The sequence below is a fragment of the Phyllostomus hastatus genome, unplaced genomic scaffold (genome assembly GCF_019186645.2).
Source record: "Phyllostomus hastatus isolate PE091 unplaced genomic scaffold, TTU_PhHast_1.1 phas_scaffold_114, whole genome shotgun sequence".
Taxonomy (NCBI): Eukaryota; Metazoa; Chordata; class Mammalia; order Chiroptera; family Phyllostomidae; genus Phyllostomus; species Phyllostomus hastatus.
Window position 1 is genome coordinate 438,617 of NW_025334006.1, and position 14,456 is coordinate 453,072.

At 45.4% G+C, this 14,456-nt stretch overlaps 3 protein-coding genes across 3 annotated transcripts; all 3 read right to left on the reverse strand.

Annotated features, from left to right (window-relative positions):
- On the reverse strand, positions 1–951 carry LOC123829804 (taste receptor type 2 member 3-like). The gene has a single exon (XM_045855729.1). It carries the CDS (start codon positions 949–951, stop codon positions 1–3), a length of 951 nt encoding a protein of 316 aa, XP_045711685.1.
- Positions 952–3,526: 2,575 nt separating this feature from the next.
- LOC123829801 (taste receptor type 2 member 3-like) lies at positions 3,527–4,477 on the reverse strand. Its single transcript, XM_045855727.1, has one exon. It carries the CDS (start codon positions 4,475–4,477, stop codon positions 3,527–3,529), a length of 951 nt encoding a protein of 316 aa, XP_045711683.1.
- A 2,561-nt stretch (positions 4,478–7,038) lies between these two features.
- LOC123829704 (taste receptor type 2 member 3-like) lies at positions 7,039–7,974 on the reverse strand. The gene has a single exon (XM_045855578.1). The coding sequence runs from the start codon at positions 7,972–7,974 to the stop codon at positions 7,039–7,041; it is 936 nt and encodes a 311-aa protein (XP_045711534.1).
- Positions 7,975–14,456: the final 6,482 nt, after the last annotated feature.

Sequence of the window (14,456 nt, forward strand, 5' to 3'; positions counted from 1 at the left end):
CTATGGGGCAAGCGGTCCTTTGGATCCAGGCTTCAGATGACCACACGCACAGCAGACCAGCTCCACAAAGGTCTGCTTCAGCTTGTTGTTCCCCAGAATGAGAATGAATGAGTGGCCAGCAGGATAAAGCATTGTAATTAGTTGTCCAATGAACTTAGTCATCTCCCTGCTTGGTAGGAGATAACTGGATGAAGTAATTGAAAAGGCAAGAAAATAAAACAAGAAGAGAAAGAGGAACGAGAGGATAATTCTGATGGCCCTCCTGTGGGCCTCAGTGCTTGCATCGCTGGGGCTGGTTCTGCTTTGCCGCATCTGCTGCATGTGCCTCCCCAGGGACAGGATGAGCAGGAGGTAGGAGGCCAGAGACAGAATTAGGGGAGGGGTGTACCACAGCATGTTAAGGACATAAATCTGCTGATATTCACCCATTTGCTTTCTAAGGTGCTCAGTCACATTCCCTGTGCCAACACTTTCACGGAGAAGAAAATAGATCTGAAACTGAGGAATCAGAGATATGGCACTGCCACAGGAGAAGAGCAGTGCACCCAGCAGCATCCACACGACCACCCGGGACACTCTCCACTTGAGCCAGAGGAACATGGGTTGGGAGAAACTGGCGATTTTCAGACAGTAGAGGACACCAAGGCAGGTGGCCAGCCAAATGCTCAGATGGTTTGTGAATGTCCAGAAAACATGAATAATATCCCCAGAGGAACCATAAATATAGATGTTGAAAAAGAACACCAGTATTATAGAATCAGCCAAGAGAATCCACAGCAGAACAATCCTGGAGAGAGCCAGTGCAGTGATGATGAAGTCAGACCAAGAGATTCTCTTGCTCATGAACCAGCTCCTGACATTGACCACCCCAATGAAACCATTCCCCAGCATTCCCAGAATGAACAGAGTCACAGAAACAAATAGAAACACTGACTTGGTGAGTACCGGCATGTCAGCTCTCAGGCAGACCTGGTCTTTGTTCTTTCTGCTGATGCACCACCTCCTTGCTGATTTGAAATTTCTCCCTGTGAACCTAATGCCTGTCTGTACCTGCTGCTTTACAGTGCCTGTGTCTTCTCTCTTCCCAATGTAGTCTGTTGTAGAGCACAGTCTACTGACTCTCTCTGGCTCTTTCAGGCTGGTCTGTCCTCTGCACAGGTGACATGGAAGGTCACATTCCATCTATGATCTAAACTCAGCAGCTCTTTGCCAATATGCAAAGAGAGTAGTGTCCAGTGTCATGCAGACAAGGAAGGGCCGAGCCACAGAGAAGATGGAGGACTCAGACTCAGTTTCTGAGCCACCCAGAACAGACAGGTGAGTGTCACCAAAAGAGTCACACACACAATCCAGAGGGAGGACACAAAATCAGAGGGGAAATTCCAGAACTCCACCATAAGGCTCTATTAAAGTCATCCTGGGGGGAGGCTAAAGTCCATAAACAGGTATAAGTTGAGTGATTGCCACCAGTGTGCCTCTGGGGTGTGCCTTACTCGAAGGAACCTGGAGTTCCTCCCCAGTGAGCCTTGTCCTCAGAAACCCTGGCTATCTGAACCCCTGAGTGCTAGCACCAATGCAGTAGAGCATATAAGCTATTCGAAGTATGAATTTGCCAGAGGGCTTGACCACTATATTTATATGTAGTTGAGCTGACAGAGATCACACACAGATCACACACACTTGTGAAGCAAAGAAGGCTCCTTACCTGAAACAGGGCCTTACAATTTTTCACCATGACCAACAGTAATATTTTGTATGACTTTCATGTGTGTATGTCACTATATAAAAAATAACATAAATGCCATGATCTGCATATATGTATATAACATATGAGGTCTGTCTGGACAAAGTCCAGCCACTGTAAATATAAAAAGAATAGTTTGTGTGACATCTATGTAACCTGGCAGCCAAGGAGAATGGACTGGAATGGGCATGTGTGGACAATGACAACTTCACTGTACTAGTCAGTGGGGGTGGTAGACACCACTGAGGGAGCATGTGTACTGCGTGGCCATTGCATTCAAAATCACTAAGCAGGTAGAGCAAAAAATTGACATTAAATTTTGCATTAAGCTTGAACATTCCTCTGTGGAAACTATTCAGATGATTCAGAAGAATGCAGCTATGGGCAACTGGTGATTGGCAGCTTCATCATGACTATGTGCTCACTCCTGCGTCACATCTTGTGCAGAGTTTTTTTGATGAACCATCAAATCACTCAGGTGAGTCAATCCCCCTACAGCCCAGATTTGGTGCCCTGTGATGTCTGGCTCTTCCAAAAAAATCATCTTTGAAGAGAACAGATTTCAGACTGTCAGTGAGATTCAGGAAAATACAGCTGAGCAGTTGACAGCAGTTGAGAAGCTGTGTGAGGTCCCAAGGTGGCTACTTTGAAGGGGACGGAGGCATCATTGTCCTATGTACAATGTTTCTTCAATCTTGTACCTTCTGCATTAAATGTCTCTGTCTTTGATATTACAAGGCTGGATAACTTCTGGACAGACCTTGTATACAATAAGTATGGTCTGGGGAACTCAAAATTTTCACAAATCCATGTTTCCTTTTCCCACATGTGTGACTCTCTGATATTCTCTATCATACGCTATTTCTCCCAATGTTGCTTGCTGATCACAAACTTGATTGTGCAACCTACTAGGGGATGGGTAGGGTGGGGAAGACTGGTGGGGTGGAAATGGAGACAACCCTACTTGAACAAAAATAATAAATAAATAAATAAATAACTAGAATTCGGGGGGAAAAAAACAGAAAAAAGATGATTTATTTTACCAGATTGACAAAGCAATACAAGGAGAATTGGAAGGGAAGGGAATGACTTCACTGCTGCAAGACGGGATGCAACCCAGTATCCAAGGTCTAGTTGTCACTCCATTGTGTGATAACACAATGGGTCTGTGGGAACTGTCTTCTAGGGAACTGCTCCACAATTCACCGTTAGTGACAATAGGATCTTCACCAATTAAGCACGTTACACAATACGCTGAACTAAAAGGTTGGTAGACATGGTCTCGTGGATCTCCAAAACCCTGTGAGGCTGGGGTCACAGCCCACATTTTAAAGGGAGGGACGAGAGGATCACACAGGTGATTAGAATACCTTGCCTGATGCCAGTTCAAACCCAGTCTGGAGGACTGCAATGCTTCTGCTCTGTCCCACAATTCACTACCCTGTTTCACTCACATGGGCTTGTCACTGGCAGTATAAACTTCACATAAAAGCTAGTTATCAGCTCATTATATTGGGCTGACAGTTATTGAAATACCACCCCATGTCCACATACTGAGGGTGTTCTTACTACACTGACATTTTCCAAAAGCTGTTCTACAGTCTCAAAAATAACCACACAAATGGGAGGTCATGCAAAGCATCCTTGGGTGGGACAGGTAAGCAGTACTGTCTCTCTCCTACTGATGTCACAGAACTGGTGCCTGATTAGGGTGGGGAGGAGCCATGTGGTCTGGAGCCCACCTAAAGGACTCCCAGGCTCCCGCCAGTCTCCTCTGCCAGTCTATGGGGCAAGCGGTCCTTTGGGCCCAGGCTTCAGATGACCACATGCACAGCAGAGCAGCTCCACAAAGGTCTGCTTCAGCTTGTTGTTCCCCAGAATGAGAATGAATGAGTGGCCAGCAGGATAAAGCATTGTAATTAGTTGTCCAATTATAGTAGCCATTTCACTGCTTGGTAGGAGATAACTGGATGAAGCAACTAAAAAGGCAAGAAAATAAAACAGGAGGAGAAAGAAGAATGAGAGGATAATTCTGATGGCCCTCCTGTGGGCCTCAGTGCTTGCATCGCTGGGGCTGGTTCTGCTTTGCCGCATCTGCTGCATGTGCCTCCCCAGGGACAGGATGAGCAGGATGTAGGAGGCCAGAGACAGAATTAGGGGAAGGATGTACCACAGCATGTTAAGCACATGAATCTGCTGATATTCACCCATTTGCTTTCCAAAGTGCTCAGTCACATTCCCTGCACCAGCAGTTTCACAGAGGAGAAAACAGATCTGAAACTGAGGAATCAGAGATATGGCACTGCCACAGGAGAAGAGCAGTGCACCCAGCAGCATCCACACGGCCACCCTGGACACTCTCCACTTGAGCCAGAGGAACATGGGGTGGGAGAAACTGGCGATTTTCAGGCAGTAGAGGACACCAAGGCAGGTGGCCAGCCAAATGCTCAGATGGTTTGTAAATGTCCAGAAAACATGAATAATATCCCCAGAGGAACCATAAATATAGATGTTGAAAAAGAACACCACTATTACAGAATCAGCCAAGAGAATCCACAGCAGAACAATCCTGGAGAGAGCCAGTGCAGTGATGATGAAGTCAGACCAAGAGATTCTCTTGCTCATGAACCAGCTCCTGACATTGACCACCCCAATGAAACCATTCCCCAGCATTCCCAGAATGAACAGAGTCACAGAAATAAATAGAAACACTGACTTGGTGAGTACCGGCATGTCAGCTCTCAGGCAGACCTGGTCTTTGCTCTTTCTGCTGATGTACTACCACCTTGCTGATTTGAAATTTCTCCCTGTGAACCTAATGCCTGTCTGTACCTGCTGCTTTACAGTGCCTGTGTCTTCTCTCTTCCCAATGTAGTCTGTTGTAGAGCACAGTCTACTGACTCTCTCTGGCTCTTTCAGGCTGGTGTGTCCTCTGCACAGGTGACATGGAAGGTCACATTCCATCTATGATCTAAACTCAGCAGCTCTTTGCCAATATGCAAAGAGAGTAGTGTCCAGTGTCATGCAGACAAGGAAGGGCCAAGCCACAAAGAAGATGGAGGACTCAGACTCAGTTTCTGAGCCACCCAGGACAGACAGGTGAGTGTCACCAGAAGAATCACCACACAATCCAGAGGGAGGACACAAAATCAGAGGGGAAATTCCAGAACTGCACCATAAGGCTCTATCAAAGACACCCTGGGGGAAGGCTGAAGCCATAAACAGGTATAAGTTGAGTGATTGCCACCAGTGTGCCTCTGGGGTGTGCCTTACTCATGGGAACCTGAGTTCCTCCCCAGTGAGCCTTGTCCTCAGAAATCCTCACTGTGTGAACCCCCGAGTGCTAGCACTAATGCAGTAGAGCATATAAGCAATTCAAAGTATGAATTTTCCAGAGGGCTGGACCACTATATTTATAAGTAGTTGAGCTGACAGAGACCACACACAGATACCATTTTTTCAAGCAAAAATGGTTTATTTTTCTAAAACAAGGTCTGACACATTTTGACCATGACCAACAGTAATATTGTGCACGACTGTATGTGTGTGTATGTCACTATATAAAAAACATAAATGCCATGATCTACATTTATGTATATAACATACAAGGTCTGTAAATATAAAAAGAATAGTTTGTGTGACATCCATGTAACCTGGCAGCCAAGGAGTGTGGACTGGAATGCACATGTGTGAACAATGACAACTTCAGTGTATTCGTCAGTGGGAGTGGTAGACACCACTGAGGGAGCATGTGTACTGATTGGCCATTGCATTCAAAATGACTAAGTAAGTAGAGCAAAAAATTGGCATTAAATTTTGTGTTAAGCTTGAACATTCCTCTGTGGAAACTATTCAGATGATTCAGAAGAATGCAGCTATGGGCAACTGGTGATTGGCAGCTTCATCATGACTATATGCCCACTCATGCATCACATCTCATGCACAGTTTTTGGCAAACCATTAATCACTCGGGTGACTCAACCCCCCTACAGTCTAAATTTGGTGCCCAGCAACTTCTGGCTTTTCCAAAAATGAAAATCATCTTTGAAGAGAACAGATTTCAGACTGCCAATGACATTCAGGAAAATACACCTGGGCAGCTGATAGCGATTGGGAGACCTTGGTGAGGTCCCAAGGTGACTACTTTGAAGGGAACTGAGGCTTCATTCTACTATGTACAATGTTTCCTGAACCATGGATCTTCCTCAGTAAATGTCTCTATCTTTGATATTACAAGGCTGGATAACTTGTGCACAGACCTTGTATATGATAAATATGTGCTGGGGAACTCAAAATTTTCACAAATCCAAATGTTTCTCTTTCCCACACGTGTGACTCTCATACATTCTCTATCATACTCTATTTCTCCCAATGTTGCTTGCTGATCACAAATGATTGTGCAACCTACTAGGGGATGGGTAGGGTGGGGAAGACTGGTGGGGTGGAAATGGAGACAACCCTACTTGAACAAAAATAATAAATAAATAAATAAATAAATAAATAAATATAACTTGAATTCAGAAAAAATACAGAAAAAGATTATTTACTTTAGCATAATAACAAAGTAATGCAATGACAATTGGAATGGAAGGGAATGACTTCACTGCTTCAAGACTGGATGGAACCCAGTATCCAAGGTCTAGTTGTCACTCCATTGTGTGATGACACAATGGGTCTGTGGGAACTAATGTCTTCTAGGGAACTGCTGCACAATTCACCGTTAGTGACAATAGGATCTTCACCAATTAAGCACGTTACACAATACGCTGAACTAAAAGGTTGGCAGACATGGTCTCATGGATCTCCAAAACCCTGTGAGGTTGGGGTCACAGCCCACATTTTAAAGGGAGGGACGAGAGGATCACACAGGTGATTAGAATACCTTGCCTGAGGCCAGTTCAAACCCAGTATGGAGGACTGCAATGCTTCTGCTCTGTCCCACAATTCACTACCCTGTTTCACTCACATGGGCTTGTCACTGGCAGTATAAACTTCACATAAAAGCTAGTTATCAGCTCATTATATTGGGCTGACAGTTATTGAAATACCACCCCATGTCCACATACTGAGGGTGTTCTTACTACACTGACATTTTCCAAAAGCTGTTCTACAGTCTCAAAAATAACCACACAAATGGGAGGTCATGCAAAGCATCCTTGGGTGGGACAGGTAAGCAGTACTGTCTCTCTCCTACTGATGTCACAGAACTGGTGCCTCAGGAAGGTGGGGAGGAGCCATGTGGTCTGAAGCCCACCTGAAGGACTGCCAGGCTCCCGCCAGTCTCCTCTGCCAGTCTATGGGGCAAGCGGTCCTTTGGGCCCAGGCTTCAGATGACCACATGCACAGCAGACCAGCTCCACAAAGGTCTGCTTCAGCTTGTTGTTCCCCAGAATGAGAATGAATGAGTGGCTAGCAGGATAAAGCATTGTAATTACTTCCCCAATTATTGTAGCCATGTCAGGTCTTGGTAGGAGATAACTGGATGATGTAACTAAAAAGGCAAGAAAATAAAACAGGAGGAGAAAGAAGAATGAGAGGATAATTCTGATGGCCCTCCTGTGGGCCTCAGTGCTTGCATCGCTGGGGCTGGTTCTGCTTTGCCGCATCTGCTGCATGTGCCTCCCCAGGGACAGGATGAGCAGGAGGTAGGAGGCCAGAGACAGAATTAGGGGAGGGGTGTACCACAGCATGTTAAGGACATGAATCTGCTGATATTCACCCATTTGCTTTCCAAAGTGCTCAGTCACATTCCCTGCACCAGCTGTTTCACGGAGAAGAAAGTAGATCTGAAACTGAGGAATCAGAGATATGGCACTGCCACAGGAGAAGAGCAGCGCACCCAGCAGCATCCACATGACCACCCTGGACACTCTCCACTTGAGCCAGAGGAACATGGGGTGGGAGAAACTGGCGATTTTCAGGCAGTAGAGGACACCAAGGCAGGTGGCCAGCCAAATGCTCAGATGGTTTGTGATTGTCCAAAAAATACCAGTAACTTCCAGTGGTCCCAACTCAGCCAAGACTTTGGAAAAGATCACCATTGATATACAATCAAGAAAGAGAATCCACAGCAGTACAATCCTGGAGAGAGCCAGTGCAGTGATGATGAAGTCAGACCAAGAGATTCTCTTGCTCTTGAACCAGCTCCTGACATTGACCACCCCAATGAAACCATTCCCCAGCATTCCCAGAATGAACAGAGTCACAGAAAGAAACAGACGCCCCACCATGGCGAATCCCAGCATGTCAGCTCTCAGGCAGACCTGGTCTTTGTTCTTTCTGCTGATGCACCACCTCCTTGCTGATTTGAAATTTCTCCCTGTGAACCTAATGCCTGTCTGTACCTGTTGCTTTACAGTGCCTGTGTCTTCTCTCTTCCCAATGTAGTCTGTTGTAGAGCACAGTCTACTGACTCTCTCTGGCTCTTTCAGGCTGGTGTGTCCTCTGCACAGGTGACATGGAAGGTCACATTCCATCTATGATCTAAACTCAGCAGCTCTTTGCCAATATGCAAAGAGAGTAGTGTCCGGTGTCATGCAGACAAGGAAGGGCCGAGCCACAAAGAAGATGGAGGACTCAGACTCAGTTTCTGAGCCACCCAGAACAGACAGGTGAGTGTCACCAGAAGAGTCACACACACAATCCAAACTTAGGACTCAGGGACACACACAGAAAACGGCCAAATTCCAGAACTCCACCATAAGGCTCTATCAAAGTCACCCTGGGGGAAGGCTGAAGCCATAAACAGGTATTGTTGATTCATTGCTACCAGTGTGCCTCTGGGGTGTGCCTTACTCGAAGGAACCTGAGTTCCTCCCCAGTGAGCCTTGTCCTCAGAAACCCTCACTATCTGAATCCCTGAGTGCTAGCACTAATGCAGTAGAGCATATAAGCTATTCAAAGTATGACTTTGCCAGAGGGCTTGACCACTATATTGATAAGTACTGAAGCTGACAGAGATCACACACTTGTGAAGCAAAGAAGGCTTCTTTACCTAAACAGGGCCTTACAACTTTTGACCATGACCAACAGTAGTATTTTATATGACTTCTCTATGTGTGTATGTCAGTATATAAAAGCATATGTGTCAGGATATAAACATATGTATATAATATGCGAGGTCTGTCTGGACAAAGTCTAGCCATTTTTAATACAATGAAAACAGTTTGTTTGATATCAATGGACCCTGACAGCCAAGCAGAATGGACTGGAATGCGCATGTGTAAACAATGACAACTTCACTGTACTAGTCAGTGGGTTTGGTAGACACTGTTGAGTGAGCATGTACACTGTGTGGCCCTCACATTGAAAAATACTAAGTAATCAGAGCAACAAATCTGCATCAATTTTGCATTAAGGACGTCCAGCCAACATGGAGGAATAGGTAGATACATGCTGTCTCTTCACTCAAGCCAAGGAAAAAAAACAACAAATTTAAAAAACAAACAAAAAAACAACCAGAACTGCAAGAAAATCAAACTGCATGGAAGTCCAACCACCAAGGAGTTAAAGAAGAAACACTGATCCTGACTATTGGGGGGGTGGAGACAGGCAGCCGGGGCAGAGAGGACTGGCGGCGGCTGGAGGTCCAGGGTGGTCCCATATTTTCCTGCAGATAAACTAAGAGAGACAACTGGGGAGTGAGACAGGTAGTGCAACCCAGAATTCCAGCATGGGGAAATAAAGTCTCAAAACCTCTGACTGAAAAAACCTGTGGGAATTGCAGTGGCGGGAGATACTCCCAGCCTCACAGGAAAGTTCATTGGAGAGGCCCACAGGTCCTAGAACAAACCCACCCACCTGAGAATCAGCACCTTAAGGGCCCATTTTGCTGGTAGGTAGTGGCAGAAGTGAGTGAAAGCTGGCCGAGAGCTTAGCAAGTGTCATTGTTCCCTCTTGGAACCCTTCCCCATATACAGCACCAGGACACAGCCACATGGATTGTCCCACCCTGGTGGACACCTAAGGCTCCACCACTGACCATACAACAGGTGTGCCAAGGGAAAAAAAAATGGCCCAAATAAAACAACAGATCAAAGCTCCAGAAAAAATACAACTAAGTGATGAAGAGATAGCCAACCTATTAGATGAGGAGTTCACAACACTGGTAATCAGCATGCTCACAGTACTGGTTGAGTATGGTCACAAAATAGAGGAAAAAGTGAAGGCTATGAGAAGTGAAATAAAGGAAAATGCACAGGGAACGAATAGTGATGGGAAGGAAACTAGGACTCAAATCAACAGTCTGGATGGAAGGAAGAAAGAAACACTCAACCAGAACAGAATGAAGAAATAGGAATTCAAAAAATGAGGAGAGACTTAGGAACCTCCAGGACAACTCTAAACCTTCCAACATTCGATCATAGGGGTGTCAGAAGGAAGAGAGGAAGAGCAAGAAACTGAAAATTTATTTGAACAAATAATGAAGGAAAACTTCCCCAATCTGGCAGAGGAAACACACTATCAGGAAGACCAGGAAGCTAAGAGAGTCCCAAAGAAGTTGGACCCAAGGAAGCACACACCAATGCACATCATAATTACATTACCCAAGATTAAAGATAAGGAGAGAACCTGAAAAGCAGCAAGAGAAAAGGAGACGGTTACCTACAAAGGAGTCCCCATAAGACTGTCAGTTGATTTCTCAAAAGAGAACTTACAGGCAAGAAGGGACTGGAAAGAAATATTCAAAGTCATGAGAGGCAAGGACCTACATCCAAGATTACTCTATCCAGCAAAGCTCTCATTTAGAATGGAAGGGCAGATAAAGTGCTTCCCAGATAATGTCAAGCTAAAGGGGTTCATCATCACCAAGTCCTTATTATATGAAATGTTAGAGGCACTTATTTAAGAAAATGAGAAAGATAAAAAATATAAGCAGTAAAATGACAACAAACTTACAACTATCAACAACTGAACCTAAAAATACTAAAACAAAAACAAACTAAGCAAACAACTAGAACAGAAACAGAATCACAGAAATGGAGATCACACAGAGGGTTATCAGTGGGGAGAAGAAGAATGGGCAGAAAGTTATAGGTTACAAGTATAAATGGTAGGTACAAAATAAACAGGGGGAGGTTAAGTTAGTATGGAAAATGGAGAAGCCAAAGAATTTATATGTATGACCCATGGACATGAACTAAAGTAGGGGAATAAGGATGGGAGGGGGGTGCATGGTGGAAGGGAATAAAAGGGAGAAAATTGGGACAACCGTAATAGCATAATCAATAAAATATATTTAAAAGAAAAATTTTGCATTAAGCTTGAACATTCCCCCAAAGAACCTGTATATGACAACACACCCCTCATGCATCACGTCTTGTGCAGAGTGTTGTGGCAAGCCAACAAGTCACCCAGGGGACTCAGCCCTCCTACAGCCCAGATTCAGTTGCCTCATGACTCTGGCTCTTCCCAAAACTAAAATCACCTTTGAAAGAGAAGGGATTTCAGGCTGTCAATGCGATTCAGGAAAATGCAACAGCACAACTGATGACAGCTGGGACAACTGTGTGAGGTCCCAATGTGCCTACTTTGAAGGGGACTGAAGCATCATTGTCCTGTGTACAATGTTTCTTGGATCTTGGATCTTGTTCAGTAAATGCCTCTATTTTTGATATTACAAGGCTGGATAACTTCTAGACAGACATCATATATAATGAATATGTATATAAACTGTATGTGAGAACCTCTTCTGCAGACCCTCCTGAGTGTACCAGGATCCGAGACACATTGTACTGTTATCACCTGGTCTGAGTTGAGGCGCAGGCTTTACTGGAATAAGGGAAAACTTACATCCACCAAAGTGAATGCAAGGCTCCTCCCCGCCACCCTGTGAGTGCACAGAGGGCCAGGGCAACACTGGCTTCGCAGTGTGGGTCTGTCTGCCTGCCCGGGCTCACACTTCTGATGAGCAACTCTGTCAGTAAGCTGCTTCATGCTGAAAAACTTGGATTTGGGGAGCCTGCAATTCCAGTAGTTGTCTGGGGAGGCCAGCTATGCAGAACCTGGGGAGCATGGAGCCCATGGGATGTAACAGTCCCAACTGCCAGGAGAAAGCCTCCAACCCTACGGGAACTGAGCTATGTGAAGCACCTTCTGCTGGAAAATGTGGAAGAAACCCTTTTTTTCTAGCTTGTTGTGCTAGCAACCTAGACTGAACTCCTAAGATCATTTCTGGACAACTTTCCTCTCGATGGTATAAATTCCCTGCAATAATGATCACATTTCCCAGTTTGTCCAGGATATTCCTGAGATATGCCCGTCACCCCAAATTGTTAATTATTCCCCCTTCTGTTGGCTTACTCACTGAATCCTCAGGCCACACAGTCGGTCTTTGGAACATATCACAATAGAACCTCAACAAATATACATTGAACAAATGAAGTTTAAGAAGTTGGATTTTTGTTTTTAGCTCATTTAATTTTTAATGGTGTTCCATTATGTTTTCAGGAAACATAATGAAAAAATAGGTGAACTTCTAGAACTTAAGATTCCATCCCTGTGTCTGCCACGTACTCATCTAACATTTCTTGAGCATCTACTATGTGACAGGCACTGTGCCCAGGACAGGAAATCACAGGCTAGTCAGCCAGAGAGACACCTCCACAGAAAGACTGCACGACAGTGCGACCAGTGCCGTAAGAGACAGACACAGATTACACGTGCCAGCATGGAGGAGGGACCAAATTCCGTCTGAAACAGTCACGGGCTTGAAAGAAGAGATGATATTTGAGATAGCCTTGAAAAATGAATGAGAGTTCACCTGGCAGATAAGGTGAATAAAAGGGAATTCCATGCCCCATAGAAGTAGGAGGGAGAACAGTGGTGATTTATCCACTAACAGATCACGTATTATCTGAGCGTGAAAACAATAAACATACATACACAGTACTGAATTATATGCAGTGTATCGTGTTAAGGTATCTGTAATTAAGTCACTTGATTTTGAACCATGGGGTGAGTGCCACTGTTGGCCCCATTTTTAAGAGGAAGAAGTTCACCTGGCTGGCGTAGCTCAGTGGATTGAGCGCAGGCTGTGAACCAAAGTGTCACAGGTTCGATTCCCAGTCAGGGTACATGCCTGGGTTGCAGGCCATGACCCCCAGCAACCGCACACTGATGTTTCTCTCTCTCTCTCTCTTTCTCCCTCCCTTCCCTCTCTAAAAATAAATAAGTAAAATCTTTTTTAAAAAAAGCATTGTTTAAGAAAACAAGAGGAAGAAGTTCAGGCTCAGAGATCCTCATGGAGTTGTGGCAGCAGAGCAGGGGTTCTCAGCCAGGCAGCCTGGGCCAGGACCTGTTGCCCTCACTGGAGACCTCAGAGGTCACCCACTGGTGACACCCCAACAAACACGAGGGAAGAAACAGGGCCCTGAGCAGGAATATCAGGTCAGGGGCAAGACCTCAGGCCCCCTTCCTCCATTACACACAGCACCATCTGCTCCAGCTCCCGGTGGGATGCGGCTCCAACCAACAGGTGCGTGATGAGCTCTCTGCAGCCCTGTGGGTCCCCTGCTCTGCCTCCAACACGACTCCTGGTCTGTGTAACACGTTGTGTCACGTAGTGACCTGCTGCCGGGGTGAACTGGGAAAACCCTAGAAGATACTTGCATCCTTGTCTTAGTCCTGCTTTACGCTAACTATGTGGCATTAGGCAAATTTCTTGATCTTTCTGACCCTGGAGTTCCAGATAAACGGAATGAAGGGGGACCCGATAGTCAGTATGAGTGAATGGCTATGCCATTCAGGAGTCAGACCTGGAGTTGCACCTGAGGGACACTCTTATGTGACCTCAGGCAGTTAAACTCCCTGAGCTTCAATCTGCTCATCTGTACCATAGGCATAGTCATAGTAGCTACCTATTTATTATGGAGTTGTTCCAGTGATTAAACTGTACAGTGCCTATAAAACACATGAGGTGGGGTGTTCATTAAATATCAGCTAATATCATCATCAGCATTAACAGGGTCATTGCACTATACACTACCTGTGCTTGGGATATTTTTATGGAAACTTGTTTAAGAGAAAACTTAACACATATAAAAATACATGCCATGTCTATGTGAGTTATAAAGCAAACAAAATAAGCCCCCACGGCCCCACCACCCAACTTAAGGAGTCAGACACCACCAGTAGTGCCACGGCCTGCACCCCGAGCACTTCCCTAGCTGCCCCCTTGTGCCTGCCCGATTCCTGTGGCGGCTCACCCTGAGTTTTGTGTTCATTGGCCCTTTCCCGTGCGAATACCTTTACCACACAGGTGCCTCTCCATAAACGTATTTCCTACTTGTGCTTGATTTTAACTTTGTTAAAAGTGACATGCTACACAAGTGTCTTCTGTAAGCTAATACTGACTCCACGTGGTTTATAAACGTTATTCTGGTCACGGCAACAGCTGCCCTTCATTTGCACTGCTGTGAGATAGTCCGCTGTTGAGCATTCATTTGCCCATGTGCTCTGCTGATGAATCTATGGGCTGCCTCCAGTTTGGTATGCTTATGTACATCATGGCTATACACCACCCTTGGACATGTTTCCTGGCCCACATGGGCAGGTTTCCTGCAGGGTGTACCTTAAAGGTGGAATAACCAGGTGAAATCTCAACATTACACGCTAATGCCAAAATGTCTCCTCAAAAGGAGGTGCCGGTTCCCACTCCCCGCTGTGACCCAGGGATGTCTGGACATGTGCCCGTGTAAAGGGCTTAAAATGA

Bases quoted from the DNA above. Each gene is read 5' to 3' on its own strand.
- LOC123829801 (XM_045855727.1), bottom strand. From the start codon at position 4,477: ATGCCGGTACTCACCAAGTCAGTGTTTCTATTTATTTCTGTGACTCTG.
- LOC123829704 (XM_045855578.1), bottom strand. From the start codon at position 7,974: ATGGTGGGGCGTCTGTTTCTTTCTGTGACTCTGTTCATTCTGGGAATG.
- LOC123829804 (XM_045855729.1), bottom strand. From the start codon at position 951: ATGCCGGTACTCACCAAGTCAGTGTTTCTATTTGTTTCTGTGACTCTG.